Below are 15276 nucleotides of genomic sequence, written 5' to 3' on the forward strand. Positions count from 1 at the left end.
TGGTGCTCTTTTTTCACAGATGTGCAGTATGGGCGGGTCAGTCAACCTCGGGTAGAATCGGAACCGGTTAAAGATATTCGCAACTGGATTTTAGCATGAGCGGGAATCGAACTCGGGTTTTTACGCTTTAGCTTGCTGGGTTCAAAACAGGCAACCTCGAGGAGACAACAGCGGCCGAGCGGGCGCGATCCTGGGCACACCACCCCTCGTGTGCCGTGCAGGCCTTCATTGGTGATCACTCAAGCAGTCTGTTTGGCTCCTTTTAACATGTGAGCTTTCGCGACCAATATCATCCGTAAGAGGTTTTTTTTTAGGTTAAATCGCGTAAATATATAAATGTGTCGTTAAAACCCGTCACCACCCGACGCAGCCAACTAGTAAGGGTTGTCACTTGAACAGAACGTGGCCAATTCGTCACTAGTACAGCACACCGGTGTGTTGGAGAGCCAAGGGGCCGTCCATAAATGACGTCACACGATTTTGGACGATTTTTGACCCCCACCCCTTCGTCACGCGGCGTCACAAAAAGTCAGACCCCCCCCTCAAATATGACGTCACAAAGCTCTGCCCCCCCCCCAAACCATATTTCCATTTTGAAAAACATTCTTCAAATCGCTTTAAACTATTGTCATTGTAGTGCGTATTTAATGTGGCGCTGCATTCTGATGTTGTAGGAGAAAACATTTATTAAAAAGTATATCTAATTAAGTAGAACGTGTTGTCTATATCTATTTAAAGTTGCGCATTTTGATGTAACGTCATATTTCTCAACCCCCCCCCCCCTCGTCACACATCGTCACAAATGTCTGACCCCCCCTAGGTGCGTGACGTCATTTATGGACGGTCCCCCAAGCCACAACATTTACAATTTGAGTACGACGTTTCGCCAGTAATTACAACTAGCTCCATCAGGCGGCAGCCAGATTTGTGTAGAAGTCCACCTGTTTCGTTCAAATCTACTACAATCACCCAGGAATGTCCTTAACGCTCGTTACGTCACTCTCACGTAGAGCAGCCCTCCTCATTAATATTCATTAGCAGGTGCCGTCACCCCCACCCCTCCTCATTAATATTCATGAACGGCCGACGTCACTCCACGAGCAGAAAAGGTGGAGAGGAAACTTAGATTGCTTTGCGCTTTGCCACCGTTATAAAGTAATCTTCGCGTCACCTTTAGTGACGTGCCAAACCACGTCCGTGTGTGTGGTCTCCCGCGGGTCACGTCACTCCACACGCGGCCCCTCCACTCATCAATATTCACGCGTCGCTGCGCTTCATTACTCAAGCTGAGGAAGTTGTAGCGACTATTGCTGCTTTTGTAACGCCAATTCACCCATCTTTATATCACATTAATGTAACGTCACATCGCACTGCATTTCCTGGCTTAATTTCCTTCTTCGCCACGTCTAACAAAAAGTAGGTCAACTTTACGCTTCCAAATTATGCTTAAGTAAAAAATTATGCTAAAATCTACATTTTTCAGCTGCTTTGCGGCCATTGACTCGAATTATAATTGTTTGCAACTCCGGCGAGCTAAAACGGAACACGACTACGTCTCAGAGCACTGCACCTAAAGTTTTTGAGTGTCCCTTTAATCGTGGCACAGCGGCATTGCGTCAGCTGTGTTTTATCACATTGTTGCGTGCAACAATCACTGCCAATCACTGCAGTGCTGCAGTCTAATGCTGGCAAAGTGTTTTATGGCTTCCTTTTGCGCTACATTAACTCACATTAATACAATGCTACAGTTACATGCATATCCCCCCCCCCCCATTACATTAAGCTAATTAATAGTCGTTAACGACTGGCGTCATTCCGCAAGGAGCTAACCAGACATTTAATTCCACGCCACATCACACTGCATTTTCTGCCGTCATTTCTTTCTTCGTCCCGTCAAACAAAAGCAAGGTCAACTTTACGCTTGTAAATTATGCTAAAGCAAACATTTCTCTGCTGTTTTTCCACCATTGCCTCCTATTTAAATTGTTTGTTACTCCGCTGAGCTACAGCACACCATAAGTAAATCTCAGAGCACTGCACATAAAGTAATTGAATTTGTTTAGGCGCAAAGGACATTTTATAATGTAAGTTGCTCCTTCTTTATGGAGACATTTCTCGGTGATTTTGCAGAAATTGTATCGATTTCCATTTTTTTTCAAACACAGCGACTGAAAGCAGAAGAGAATAAAGCATCAGAGCCGTGAATTTGAACAAATTGAAGGTCAGTTATATACAGTGCTACAGTGACATGAAGTGAGGCGTTTCATAACATAGTTTTGTGCAAGAATCACTGCCAACAATAAGTGCTACAGTGAAATGCAGTTAGGTGTTTGATGACATACTTACGTGCAAGATTCACTGCTATTACATTTACACAATATACAATATTACTCTGCTAATTTTTTTCGCAAATATTACATCTTCCGTCCTAGGACGGGCAAAGATGCTAATTATATAGAGGCGTAGATGTGGTGACCACACTTCTGCGCTCTTGCGCAAAGTGGGGGGGGGGGGGGAGGATAATGAGTCAACGTTCATTATGCATGCGCATTATGCGAGCCCTTTGATCTTGTCCTTCCTGTCCATTGTATGTATTAAAATAGCCGTACCCTTCATAGGCATGCATTTAAGCAATTTATTATTTGATGATTCGCTTCCACGCAGCACTAAGGCGGTAGCTATCTGAACGGTTAAAATTATATTTATTTCTTTCAATTTCGATAGATTCTCTAATTAGTCTTGGCCAGTAGTAGCTAGTTTTGCACAGAATTTCAACATTATCAAAATCAATTGAGTGTCCTTGTTGGCACGCGTGGACTGCTATTGCTGACAGCTGTATTTGTGATAATTTCATATTTCTCTGATGTTCTTTTAGTCTCGTGCTGATCATTCGTCCTATTTGCCCAACATAACATTTGCCACACATGCAGTTAATCCTGTACACACCTTCTGTTGATAGCTTTGGTAATACATCTTTTGTACCAAATATTAATTTCTGTATTTTATGTACCGTGCCAAATCTGACTCAGATGTTTTGTTTTTCCAAACATCTGGCTAGAATATCAGTTACTCCCGCAATGTACGGTATTTTGATCGTTTTAATTACTTGGGCAGTTTCAACGCTCGTGTTATTTGATTTGGTTTCGGAATTCAATGCCCTGTTGATTTGTGCATCATTGTAATCGTTCATTTGCAGCGCTTTAAAATGTTGAATTTCACTTCTCAGACTGTCATCATCTGACACTTTCTTAGCTCAATGAATGAGCGTCTTGATAAGAATAGGACAAGATCAAAGGGCCCGCATAATACGCATGCATAATGTACATTGACTCATTAATCCCCCCCCCCCCCCCACCTCTATATGAGGAACGAAACAGGTGGACTTCTCCACAAATCTGGCTGTCGCCTGATGAAGCTAGTTGTAATTACTGGCGAAACGTCGTACGCAGATTGTAAATGTTGTGGCTTGGCTCTCCAACACACCAGTGTGCTGTACTAGTGACGAATTGGCATGTTCTGTTTACGTGACAACCCTTACTAGTCGGCAGTGTCGGGTGGTGGTGGGTTATAATGACACATTTAAATATTTACGCGATCTAACCCCAAAAAAAACTCTATTATGGATTTTTGGCTCCTCTCCCGGGAATCTCTGTATTTGTGTACTTGTGTGGGTCGACTGGTGACACATTTGTGAGCACATTGCGTTATGAACCCATGCAGCGATCAGAGTTGTATTTCCGGTCATGACTAACATCAGTGGCGAGTGATATTTGAAGAGTGCCTGATCCCACCAACCCACACTGACCAAGGTGCTGAACTTTGTCCAAACAATACCCGTGATCGACACGGCAGTGGGAAACCATCAAGCAATGGATTTACAGAGGTGTACTAAACACTCGGCCATGGTCAACATCAGTGACGAGGAAAATATGACGTCATTCGGGGCCACCTCTAGGTCGACTCATTCAAAAACGAGTAACTAACGCGGTGGTGTAAACATTATCATTGGTAAGACAAAGGTGGTCGGGCATGATTCGGGCACACCAGCATTTCGTGAGCCGTTCCGGCCTTATGAGGGTCTATGTACTTGCTAACAACACTTACACCCACATGCAGGTAAGATTATCAGCACTTATGATATCTGAGTTCGGTTTCTGGCCATGAACAATATGTTTGTACAATAGTTTTAATTTACGTGACACGGCTATTTTTTGCTGTTTTCTATTCGCTGCAGTGCTGTACTTTTATTTGTTTTGATTTAGTTATTTTTGGTAACCCAGGTCGCTTTTGCAAATGAGACTTTATCCTTGAGATCTCACTACCTCGTTAAACAGGTACATTTTACTTAACCTATCTTGACCACCCATCCCCAGAACGGATGATCATCGCTGGCACCCTTCATGTGTTCAAAATCGACTCAATTGCATGCAGCTGGTGCTTCGTTAACATTTTTCAAAAGTCAACTAACCCGAGGGAAAGGGTAGGCGTGACAACTGGTGGTTGTTTATAATGATATATAATAGGGTTTGTAAAATGCGCTTGTTCCAACAGCAGATGCATAGAGCCCAGAGCTGTCCAAACGATAGCCCGCGGGCGAACTCTGGCCCGTCAACTAATTTCAGCTTACCGGTGGCGTCACTCAAACGTGGAATTGAAGAGGCCCGTTGCGACTTTGAAAACACGATGTAACACAATTTTTGTTCCTGGGAAGAAAGTGTAATTTCATAATTGCTTATGCCTAAAAAGTATAGAAAATGGCTATTATTCCCCACAAACTTTGCTTCTGTGACCAGGACAGTGATATTTTGAAATGAACCTATTTTCAATGAGAAAACAGGCCAATTTGTGTCTTTTCGTTCATATAAAGTTAGAAAAAAACAACATATGAATACAAATGTAACATGTATTTATACTAAAGTAATATAAAAATGACTACAAAAGATTTAGAAGTGAGTAGTTTTTCGAGATTTACGACTATACTGTAAATCACTTTCACGAATCAGCCCCCAAATGTAGTCTCCAATCATGTTCTTGTGAAACGAGCGATCATTCGAGGCATGGTCACTTTGGAATCGTATACAGCTCAGTGGGCCCTGCCCGGTCAAAATAAAACATTTATCTTCTTTGGTTCTTTCGGTAAAGTCACGTAGAATGGGAATAAAATAATAAAATAATAAATAAAATAACACAATTAAAAAATGACCAGTCACAAACTAATCCCTCAGTTATTTCAATGCTAAATTCTCCTGTTTGATTTGTACTAGGTGCCTCTGTGGATGTGTAGGCTTTGACTTTAACATAGCCATTTCTGTGACCAGTCACAAGCTAATCACTCAGCTATTTCAATGCTAAATTCTCCTGTTTGATTTGTACTATGTGCCTCTGTGGATGTGTAGGCTTTGACTTTAACATAGCTATTTCTATGACCAGTCACAAGCTAATCCCTCAGTTATTTCAATGCTAAATTATCATGTTTGATTTGTACTAGGTGCCTCTGTGGATGTGTAGGCTTTGACTTTAACATAGCCATTTCTGTGACCAGTCACAAGCTAATCACTCAGCTATTTCAATGCTAAATTCTCCTGTTTGATTTGTACTATGTGCCTCTGTGGACGTGTAGGCTTTGACTTTAACATAGCTATTTCTATGACCAGTTACAAGCTAATCACTCAGTTATTTCAATGCAAAATTCTCCTGCTTGATTTGTACTAGGTGCCTCTGTGGATGTGTAGGCTTTGACTTTAACATAGCCATTTCTGTGACCAGTCACAAGCTAATCACCCAGCTATTTCAATGCTAAATTATCCGAACCAAACATTAAACTAATTTTCAATGGTACAGTATATTTTTTCAAGTCGTGGTATCCCAAACTTTCGCAGCAGTTTAAATTCCCTTTTCACACCATCAATATGTAAACTCCCCCTCCCCCCCTCGCCGGTCTGCACATGTTCACCCCCTCTACACCGTTCATCATGCTAAGTCCGCCAATTAAAAGCTAATTTTTATGCTAATTCCTTTGTCAAGGCGCTCTGTTTTTTCTCACACAGCTTAAAGGTCGCGGTCTGAGCTTGGCTGTGTTCGCTCCAGCGCTGTCCTCCAGACAGTCTCGTCCCTTCACCTGATGAAGGCCACTTGTGTTGTGGCCGAAACGTCGTGAGAATTTAAGCTTGGCTGTGTTCGCTCCAGCGCTGTCCTCCAGACAGTCTCGTCCCTTCACCTGATGAAGGCCACTTGTGTTGTGGCCGAAACGTCGTGAGAATTTAATTGTGTTATTTAATTTTATTAATTTATTATTTTATTCTCATTCTACGTGACTTTACCGAAAGAACCAAAGAAGATGAATCCTTGCAGTCACGAAAGCTTTAAATCGAAATGAAACATTTAGTTGAACACTGTACACATTTCCGCACAGGGCACTGTACACACACGTGTGCTGTATCAACTACCGACCTTGGGAGCTGCTGCTATACAAGGTGCGGTTCCTGTTTTGAAAAAAAAAACCACACCATTCCTCCTGGGTCGATAAAATAGCTACCGCTTTGTGGGGAAGCCAACGGCGCTTTCACGCCGGCTTGTGCCCGCCCTCACAGTCAGGCATATTTGCGGAATCCACCACGTGGTGACGTCGTTGACCCTGGCCATTGACCGAGCAACCCAACGTTCCTACCAGCTCCCTCCGCAGGAATGTGTTAAGTGAAAGCCGCGTAAAGCCGCTCTCATTCGACATATTGAAAGTCCTCAAGTACAGCAAAGCCATTCGCGTTCTGTTTACAGTACTCTACAATAATACTTTTCAATAATATTTTTGACGGTAAAACACACGTGCACTGCACACACATCTATTACGTACGGACATATACACACGGTTCTCATTACATTAGAACCGTAGTTTTTTTTGGTGCTTAAATCCACTGCTGGATGAAGGCCCACCGCACGCTGTGCGAGTGGATCGTAAGGATTTACTTGACCAGTCTGTTGGGGGCCGCCGCAGGCCATAGGCACCCCTGAACAACCACAGCCGCAGGTGCCCCCCAACAACCTAGTTAGGAAATAACACTACCCAGGAACAAAAAAAATTGTTACACAGTTACATGACCGTGTGAAATCATGCATTAGACGAGCCGTCTTGTAGGTGCTATAGTGACATGATACGGTGGGTGGCCGTCTGTGTGGTGCGCCCTTGGAGTAAAAAAAAAACATGAATTACTTACATCTTGGTGAGATCGTTCCTTGCCTATCATTGTCTGAATGTTAAAGAGTGAAGACGGCAGCACGGCGGTTTGATCCGTATATCTAGCTATGTATTCTTATTAAATCTTGCTCGTTCTTCTGTCTTACATATCTCTGCGAAGTAAATCTAATTTCTCTCATGCTTCTTTTGAATAATCTGTCTCCCATATGTCGTTCCTGCATATCTATATCTAGCTCCTACCTCTATATGTGTCTTCATATCATCAGTTTAACACGTAGGCTTTTGCGACCAATATTATTCACAATAAAGGTTTTGGGTTAGATGGTGTAAGTATAAATGTGTCAAAACCCTCCACCACCCGACACAGCCAATTAGTAATGAATTTGTCAGATAAACAAAACGCCAAATAGTTACTGCTTCAGCCCACCGGTGTGTTGGAGAGTAAATCCACAACATTTACAATTTGAGTACGACGTTTCGCTGGTAATTACATCCAGGATCATCTGGCGATTTGCCAAAATAGTGAAGCCATCCACCTGTTTCCAGTCTTAAATAGAGTAAGACAACGTCATCACTGAACCCAATCAGGTGCAGAGTTAAGAGGCGGAGGAGGGGGTTATTTTAATTATATAATAGGTTATCAATTAGTTAATTAGTATGTGTTTTCTCTATAACGAATTATAATTGTAATGTGTATTACTTAATAATACGCTTCCAGGCTGCACAGCCTGTAGCTGTCAGAGTGGTTAAAATGATTTGTATTTATTAATTTCAATGGATTCTAGAATAAGTCTTGGCCAGTACAGCGATACCTTGACTTTTGTCCATTTGAATTTCGTCGCTTCACTCTTTCGGCCGTTTCCAATTATAACCACATTTAAAATTTCGTCCGCATGCTTTCTTTCATAAATTTCATCCAACCTTCCACGACGTTCGTGCCACGTGCCATCTTTTTCGTTCAGTCTTTAAATATAAGTCGTTCAGTGAGCATCTCTTATATTTGTGTTTATTCATATATTATTACTACTGTACTTATTTCTGTGATTATACTTTAAACAAGTCATAGTTATTTTTGTGATAGCAGATACTACAGTATATTCTTGGTTCTTTCGGTAAAGTCACGTAGAAGGGAAACAATAAAATAAAAATATAAAACAATAAAATTCGCCACTTTTTTCAAATTTTCTTGTTGTGGTTTTCACACCTGATGATGATTGCTTGTTTTGCAGTCGAAACATCGTGATAATTTTATTGTTTTATATTTTTATTATTTTATTGATTCCCTTCTACGTGACTTTACCAAAAGAACCAAGAATATGAATTCCTGCAGTCACGAAAGCTTTAAATCAGGATACTACAGTGCTCTTTGTTAATTTTCGTGATTATAAAACACGTGAACAGTAATAATAGGGGTTTTCCCCTTTTTTCTGGCAACAAAACTGAAACCTTTTTACAATGATTCATGTCTGCATTAACCACAATACCTGCAGTCAAAATGCAAACAAAAAAATACTTTGATAAGCTATGCAGTCTCCTTGAAACTGATTGGTCCACACCAAAGGACGGCTTTCTTTTGAGCCTCGACCCAATTGGTGCTCGACCAATTGGGACGCCTTTTGGCGTCATCTGGTCGAGCACCAATTGGGTCGAGGCTCAAAAGAAATCCGTCCCTTGGTGTGGACCAATCAGTTTCAAGGACAATGCATCATATATTATCATAGTATGTTTTTTTGTTTGCATCTTGACTGCAGGTATTGTGGTTAATGCAGACATGAATCCTTGTAAAAAGGTTTCAGTTTTGTTGCCAGAAAAAAGGGGGAAAACCCTATTATTACATTTTGGTACTGGCAAAGGAGGTCTAATGATGTGAACAGTATTCATACTGTGCTTATTTTTGTGATTACTGTCAAATACTTATTTTTGTGCTTTAATACATTTGTATTGAGCGACTTCCACGAAACGCCGTGTAGAGGGTACTCTTCTTTATTCCACGTACAGGCACAGCACAGGCCAACGTTATCGGCTTCATCTCCAAGTACACACTTAGATATTACGTTCTAAAGACTACACACATGGTTGATCACACGGCGGGTTCCGCCCGTCCGCTCCCGGTCTTGCCGCTGGCAGACGGCACGCCGGGGAGGGCGGTGGAGCTCCGCAGGAGATCCTCCACGTGGCCGAACGACGGAGAGAGATGACGGCGAGCAGCGACGCAGTCCGGACCCAAGACTCCACACCCCGACCCCGAGTCCTTCTCTGCCTCCGCTTATATAGCCGCAGGCACAGCTAGGCTCTGCCTCCGGCCACACCCTCTCGTGGAACTTTCTAGCCGGTTCTTGGAGTTTCTCGGCCGGCCCCGCCCTTCACCTTTGGCCCCTTTGGGGATTGGATGTTTATAGTGGTGCCTGTACCTGTGCTTCCCTTTTCCAACCAGTAGATGTCACTATCTCATTGCACATTCATAATGGGTCCTAAGTGTGGTGATAGTAAAGCTAAAATAACCCATAAGATTCTCAATTTGCAATAAAAGCTTTACATAATCAAACTTAATGAGCAAGGCTAAATAAAGGCTCTGCTTTGACATTCGTTCATTTTTGACATTCGTCCATGTTCTGGTCCCTAACCAGACAAAAGTGTAAGGTATGCCTGTAATATTTATTTTTACACAACACTTCAACGTTATCAAAATCAATTTAGTGTCCTTGTTGGCAAGCATGTTCTGCAACTGCCGACAGTTGTGTTTGAGAGGATTTAATGTTTCTTGGTGTTATTTTAATCTTACGCTGTTACGTACCGTCTGTCCAATATAGCATCTGCCACATAAGCAATTAATCCGTAACACACCTGTTGATAACTTTTATCGTATATGTGCCTGGCCCTCAATGCAAAATGTTTAGGCACTGACTGATGTCCATTCTAATGATGCTCTAAAAGGGATAGAAACCTGAAATTTAGCACACAGTTTGTCGAGTCTGTGCTTAGAAACACAACAATTAACAACAATTTCCCCCCACAAAAACATGGACCAGAAGTTGATTGTGTTGTACCGATAGGGCAGGGTCAGCCCAAGTCCTGAGTTGCTCTAAGCGTACATTTTAAAAACTGAGTAGATCACCCGTTGCTCTGCAATGGAAAATGAGACAGTTGTACTCGGAACACCAAAAGTAATCTATTATTTAATGTCATAAAATTATTGTGATCTTTTTTTAAAATTTTTTTATCAGAGATTTAAAGAATATACTAGTGAAATAATAACTTTCATTGGAGCACTAGTTGAAGAGTTTGAGAATTGTTTAATTAACCAAGTACCGTAAGTCTTCTGTATTCGTTATTCTCACTTCTTCAGTGTCGGTATCTATTAGATGTCTTCCGAACTTCTTCCGCCGTTTCAATCTCATACAATGTGCGTTTGTTACACGGAAATATCTCGTGTAGCCAGTTACCCAGTTAGTTTCAGTGGCAACGGCCCGCAGCCAATAAGAGCTATTGTTGGGTGGAGAGGAGCCCAGCCAGCACCCAGCCAGGGAACTCGAGGCATATCATGTTTGTCCGATTTAAACAAAGCTATACAAAAGTGGCATCCAATGAAGGTGCCAGGCAAGTGTACACAGCCCTCTCAAAGATAATCACAGCAAGTCTGAAAACCGTATTGACATTTGAGTAAGACTTTTCAAAGATTACAACAGAAAAGAGAATTACAGTACATCAACCAGGGCATAAAATAATAAAAAAACACAAGACAACAAAACGGTCCCTTGTTGCGTGTTTACAAATTAGCGAACACGTATGTGTGTGTGTGTGGGGGGCGGGTGGGAAATGTGTTGATTGTTCAATTCGCGAGGTGGATAGCTGGTGCCAGGAATGCAGCAGCAGCGTGGCACCGCGTCGTGTGAGATGTTTATTGAAGGAGCGTCCCCCGCCCCCGTCCACACGTGCGACACTAATCAGGCGAGGACGCGAATGCTGTCTTCGGACGCCCCCTACCTTCCAATGGAAATACCGACCTCAATGTTTTGAGGCCGAATCGCTCCGAATGTGCCAGATCTTGTACAGTATTTAGGGGCTTTCCATAAATAACGTCACGCGATTTTGGCCTATTTTTGACCCCTCCCCCCCTCGTCACACGGCGTCACAACAAGTCAAACCCCCCCTCAAATATGACGTCACAAAGCTCTCCCCCCACCTAAAACCATATTTCCATTTTGAAAATAAAAATGCTTCAAATCAAATTTTGATTTAAAGCTTTCGTGACTGCAGGGATTCATATTCTTGGTTCTTTCGGTAAAGTCACGTAGAAGGGAAACAATAAAATAATAAAAATATAAAACAATAAAATTATCATGACCTTTCGACTGCAACACAAGCAATCATCAGGTGTGAAAACCACAACAAGAAATTAGAAAGAAAATTAGAAATTTTCTTGTTGTGGCAGTTATTTTTAAATAACCGACACTTTTTTTATTTCTTGTGTTGCAGTCGAAACGTCGTGAGAATTTTATTGCTTTATATTTTTATTATTTTATTGTTTCCCTTCTACATAACTTTACCGAAAGAACCAAGAATATGCTTCAAATCACTTTAAACTATTGTCATTGTAGTGCGTATTTAATGTGGCGCTGCACTCTGATGTTGTAGGAGAAAACATGTATTAAAAAGGCGCCGGAAAGCTGGAATTTAGCATGAAAATAACTTGAAAATATTAATCGTCTAACTAAAACTGCAGATGTTCAGAATATACTAAAATTCTCTTATAAAATGTTAAAAGTAATTATAACTATAAAAAATACTTGAAACTTTGTAGTAGAACGAAGCAAAATGGAGAGTACAATTACAACAATCACATTCATTCCACATAATGACAAGCCCTGGTAGAATCATTAGAATCAAAATGTTTAATAACAATCATTAAAAAAATACAAAATGTATGCTTCTCCATCCTCCCATGGAGAAGCAAAATGCTCCTTCATGGAATAAAAAACTACTTTTTTGCGCATAAAATACTAAATCGTGCACACGATATGCTGAATCGTGAGCAGTTTAAATTTGTTTTCATTTCCACAAGGCAACTCCGTAGTTAAATTAAAGATCCTAAATGGTTAAATTCAGTCACTCATGGTTCATAGTAGGACAATGGCGAAAAGCATGACGTCATTGTCTAGGGACAAAGAACTACAATTTCATGGAGGAATAATGAACAATGAAGAACGCGTTGGCTATTGAACGCTTGCCGAATTACTTTATAATTAGTAGATACTCCATGATTCATTATCCCTCCATGCTCAAAAAATGGCTGTTTGATATCTTTGTACCCAAAAACTTTTCTCTATATATTATCATAAATGTTATCGTAACAATAGTATACAAATTTTATACTGATATTAAAAATTAATATTTAATAAGGAAATGTGTGATTTAAAATTCAGTTGATTGATATGACAGGAATAATTGTACTTACGTTTTAAAAATTCTTATTCGAAACTATCAAGCGTTTTTAATATAACGACTGCATTACAATTTGATTTGCACTTCCTGACGAAGTATTATTCTCTTTAAAAGTGTGACGTAGTTTGATTTCCGGTTCTTAATTTTAACATATTATCTATACTAAAATCTATACTAAAAAAATAATGGTCTAATGCTGAGGCTGCAGCAGACCATGCTTTCCCACCTGATGATGGACGCTTGTGTTGCTCCCGAAACATCGTGATTTATTTTATACCTACGTGACTTTACCGAAAGAACCAAAGAGTATTTATTTAAAGTTGCGCATTTTGATGTGACGTAACATTTCTCAAACCCCGCCTCCCCCCCCCTCGTCACACATCGTCACAAATGTCTGACCCCCCTCCCCCCCCCTCTAGGTGCGTGACGTCATTTATGGACGGCCCCTTAGAACAACAAATACTCTGTATATAATTTCGAAACCTCGAAACGCAATCGTGTCCCAAGACGATTTACAAAAAAAATGACGAGAAAAAAACTACACGATGGATCTTGATTTGAATCTTTCGTTTTACTGCAGGGTAAAGTCACGTAGGTAGAAACATAATAGGTCACGACGTTTCGATCGCAACACAAGCAACCGTCATCAGGTGGGACCACTCATATCAAGTGGCGTCCGTCACAACCATTTACGCCCTTCGGCCAGGAATGTCACGAAAACAAATTGCACACGGACGACGCATTCACGCAAGCACCCGATGCTCCGTTTTTAAGATTTAAAATGAAACATCTTCGAATTGTATTGTGTTTTGGGTTAGATCATTTTATTTCTTCATTAAAAGCTTACATCATTTTACATCTGGAAGACTTCATTGAAAAGGACACTTCGTGTGAATGTTCTCTCGTCGTTAAGTAAGATGGCCTTGCTTGGGGAGGGGGGGGGCGGGTTCGGTTCGATGCGGACTTTCACCTGTTTGTGATTGCGTGATCGAGATCAGGCGACACGGGGCTGCTGGCCGTGCGAGAAGACCGCCGTCTGCAGATCGACGCCAACGTGATGGAACGTCTGTCCATGCCACTCCGTCGTTCATGCGATGGAGGCGCAGCGCCCCCTGCATGAAAACGACGAAAAGTGCAGCGTTCATCACAGATAAAGTTGTGCGCTCATCTGAAATTTGCCACGTGGGTACTTTCCAGACTGTACGCCATGCAAAAATTATAAAAATACACTTTTGTATATATTTTGCACGGCAAGTGAGCTGTGACGTCACAGCTGTCATGTGACCCGCGCATGGTGATGCGTCACGCAGTGTGCCTGCTGACGTCACGCACCCCCCCCCCAAACCCCTCCGTGTCGCCCGTGCATTAATCCAAGACAGTCCCGGGCGAAGCCGGGTAGTAAAGCTAGTATGAGTATAATTTACACGCCTCCGTAAACACTGTACACTCCTGGCAGCTGGATGAGGCTTACCCTCCCCCCCCCGATGTCGGTTGTGGGGGTCGTTTGACCATACTTTACCACACTGGTCAATGCGGGTTGAAGGGGGGATTGGGGGCCAACCCGGGTTCAGATTCCACTGACGTTAGCCGTGACCAGAAATCGGAATCCGGAGGCCAGGTTAATAATAACGTTTGTTAACCACTGCACCGCGTTTGTCATCATGCGTTAAATATTTCCAACAGAAGGGCCCGTGGGTTAAAACAATCAACGATATAATCGGCTGTGACAACTTAAATTCCTATGTTCATAGTTTCGTTTTAATTGATAGCTGTCCTTAGAATCGGTGGGATATGTAACTTCCCTTCCCCCAGCTCCCCGTGCTGTTCATCCGTGCCTCTGTCCAATTTCATGCTTAAGACCTTCCCCTCCTTCCTCTAAGGCTGCCTGCATCTGACTACGTTCTATAACACACACACACGCGACGTTTCTGTACAGCTGGAGATGTGGTCGCATTTTCTACGCCACATAAATTCACATTGCATACAAATCCAACTGGCATTGCATTCACGCGTTGTGTCGTCTCCCGGAGGCAACACCTCTGTCCTATTCCATCCTCCACCCAATCCTAGATGAAACATTCAATGAGCACACGCGTTGGTTTCATTTGCAATGATACATATATTTTTTGTTTGTTTAGAAATCCAACGAGCAGCGGATTGAGACTTGCACAACGTTTATAATTCAATTATATCAGCCCGTACTCTTTGGTTCTATTCGGTAAAGTCACGTAGGTAAAAAAATAAAACAACAAAAAATCACGACGTTTCGGCCACAACACAAGCGGCCTTCGTCAGGTGAAGGCATCAGGCTGTCTCGAGGACAGCGCTGGTTGACTGGGTAATGCGTACTAAGTAGCCAGCAGGTGGCGTGGGATTTGCGAATGTCAGAGCGTGGGATATGCTCGCTCTTCGGTGCACGTTGTCAGCTGCGATTTATCCACTGCTGGACTTAGGATTCCCAGAGCCGTCACTGTATTCCACGCTGAGAGGTGGACGGGAAATCGCTTTGTCCACCTACATAAACGAAACGACACCAATTCTTCACACGCAATCGATGCCCTCCCCACGCTGTTAGCGAGCTCCTATTAGAGCCGACAACGCCACGCCCGGTCGCCTTTGCCTCTCCGGCGCGCGGGTGCTTT

At 42.2% G+C, this 15276-nt stretch overlaps 1 protein-coding gene across 4 annotated transcripts in view; it reads right to left on the reverse strand.

Annotated features, from left to right (window-relative positions):
- LOC116947137 (voltage-gated delayed rectifier potassium channel KCNH8-like) overlaps positions 1 to 15276 on the reverse strand; it is a 186658-nt gene that overhangs the window by 171150 nt on the left and 232 nt on the right. For 2 of the 4 annotated variants that reach the window (XM_076070038.1, XM_076070034.1), the window contains exon 2: positions 13605 to 13746. In XM_076070038.1, coding sequence (XP_075926153.1) covers positions 13605 to 13725 — 121 coding nt within the window. In that variant the 5' untranslated portion in view covers positions 13726 to 13746. Of the gene's footprint in view, positions 1 to 13604; positions 15077 to 15276 lie in introns of those variants that run through there. The other 2 variants (XM_076070029.1, XM_076070028.1) reach the window with 1 other exon arrangement.

Source organism: Petromyzon marinus, chromosome 2, assembly GCF_048934315.1.
Source record: "Petromyzon marinus isolate PM22_M1 ecotype Great Lakes invasive population chromosome 2, UKy_Petmar_22M1.pri1.0, whole genome shotgun sequence".
NCBI lineage: Eukaryota > Metazoa > Chordata > Hyperoartia > Petromyzontiformes > Petromyzontidae > Petromyzon > Petromyzon marinus.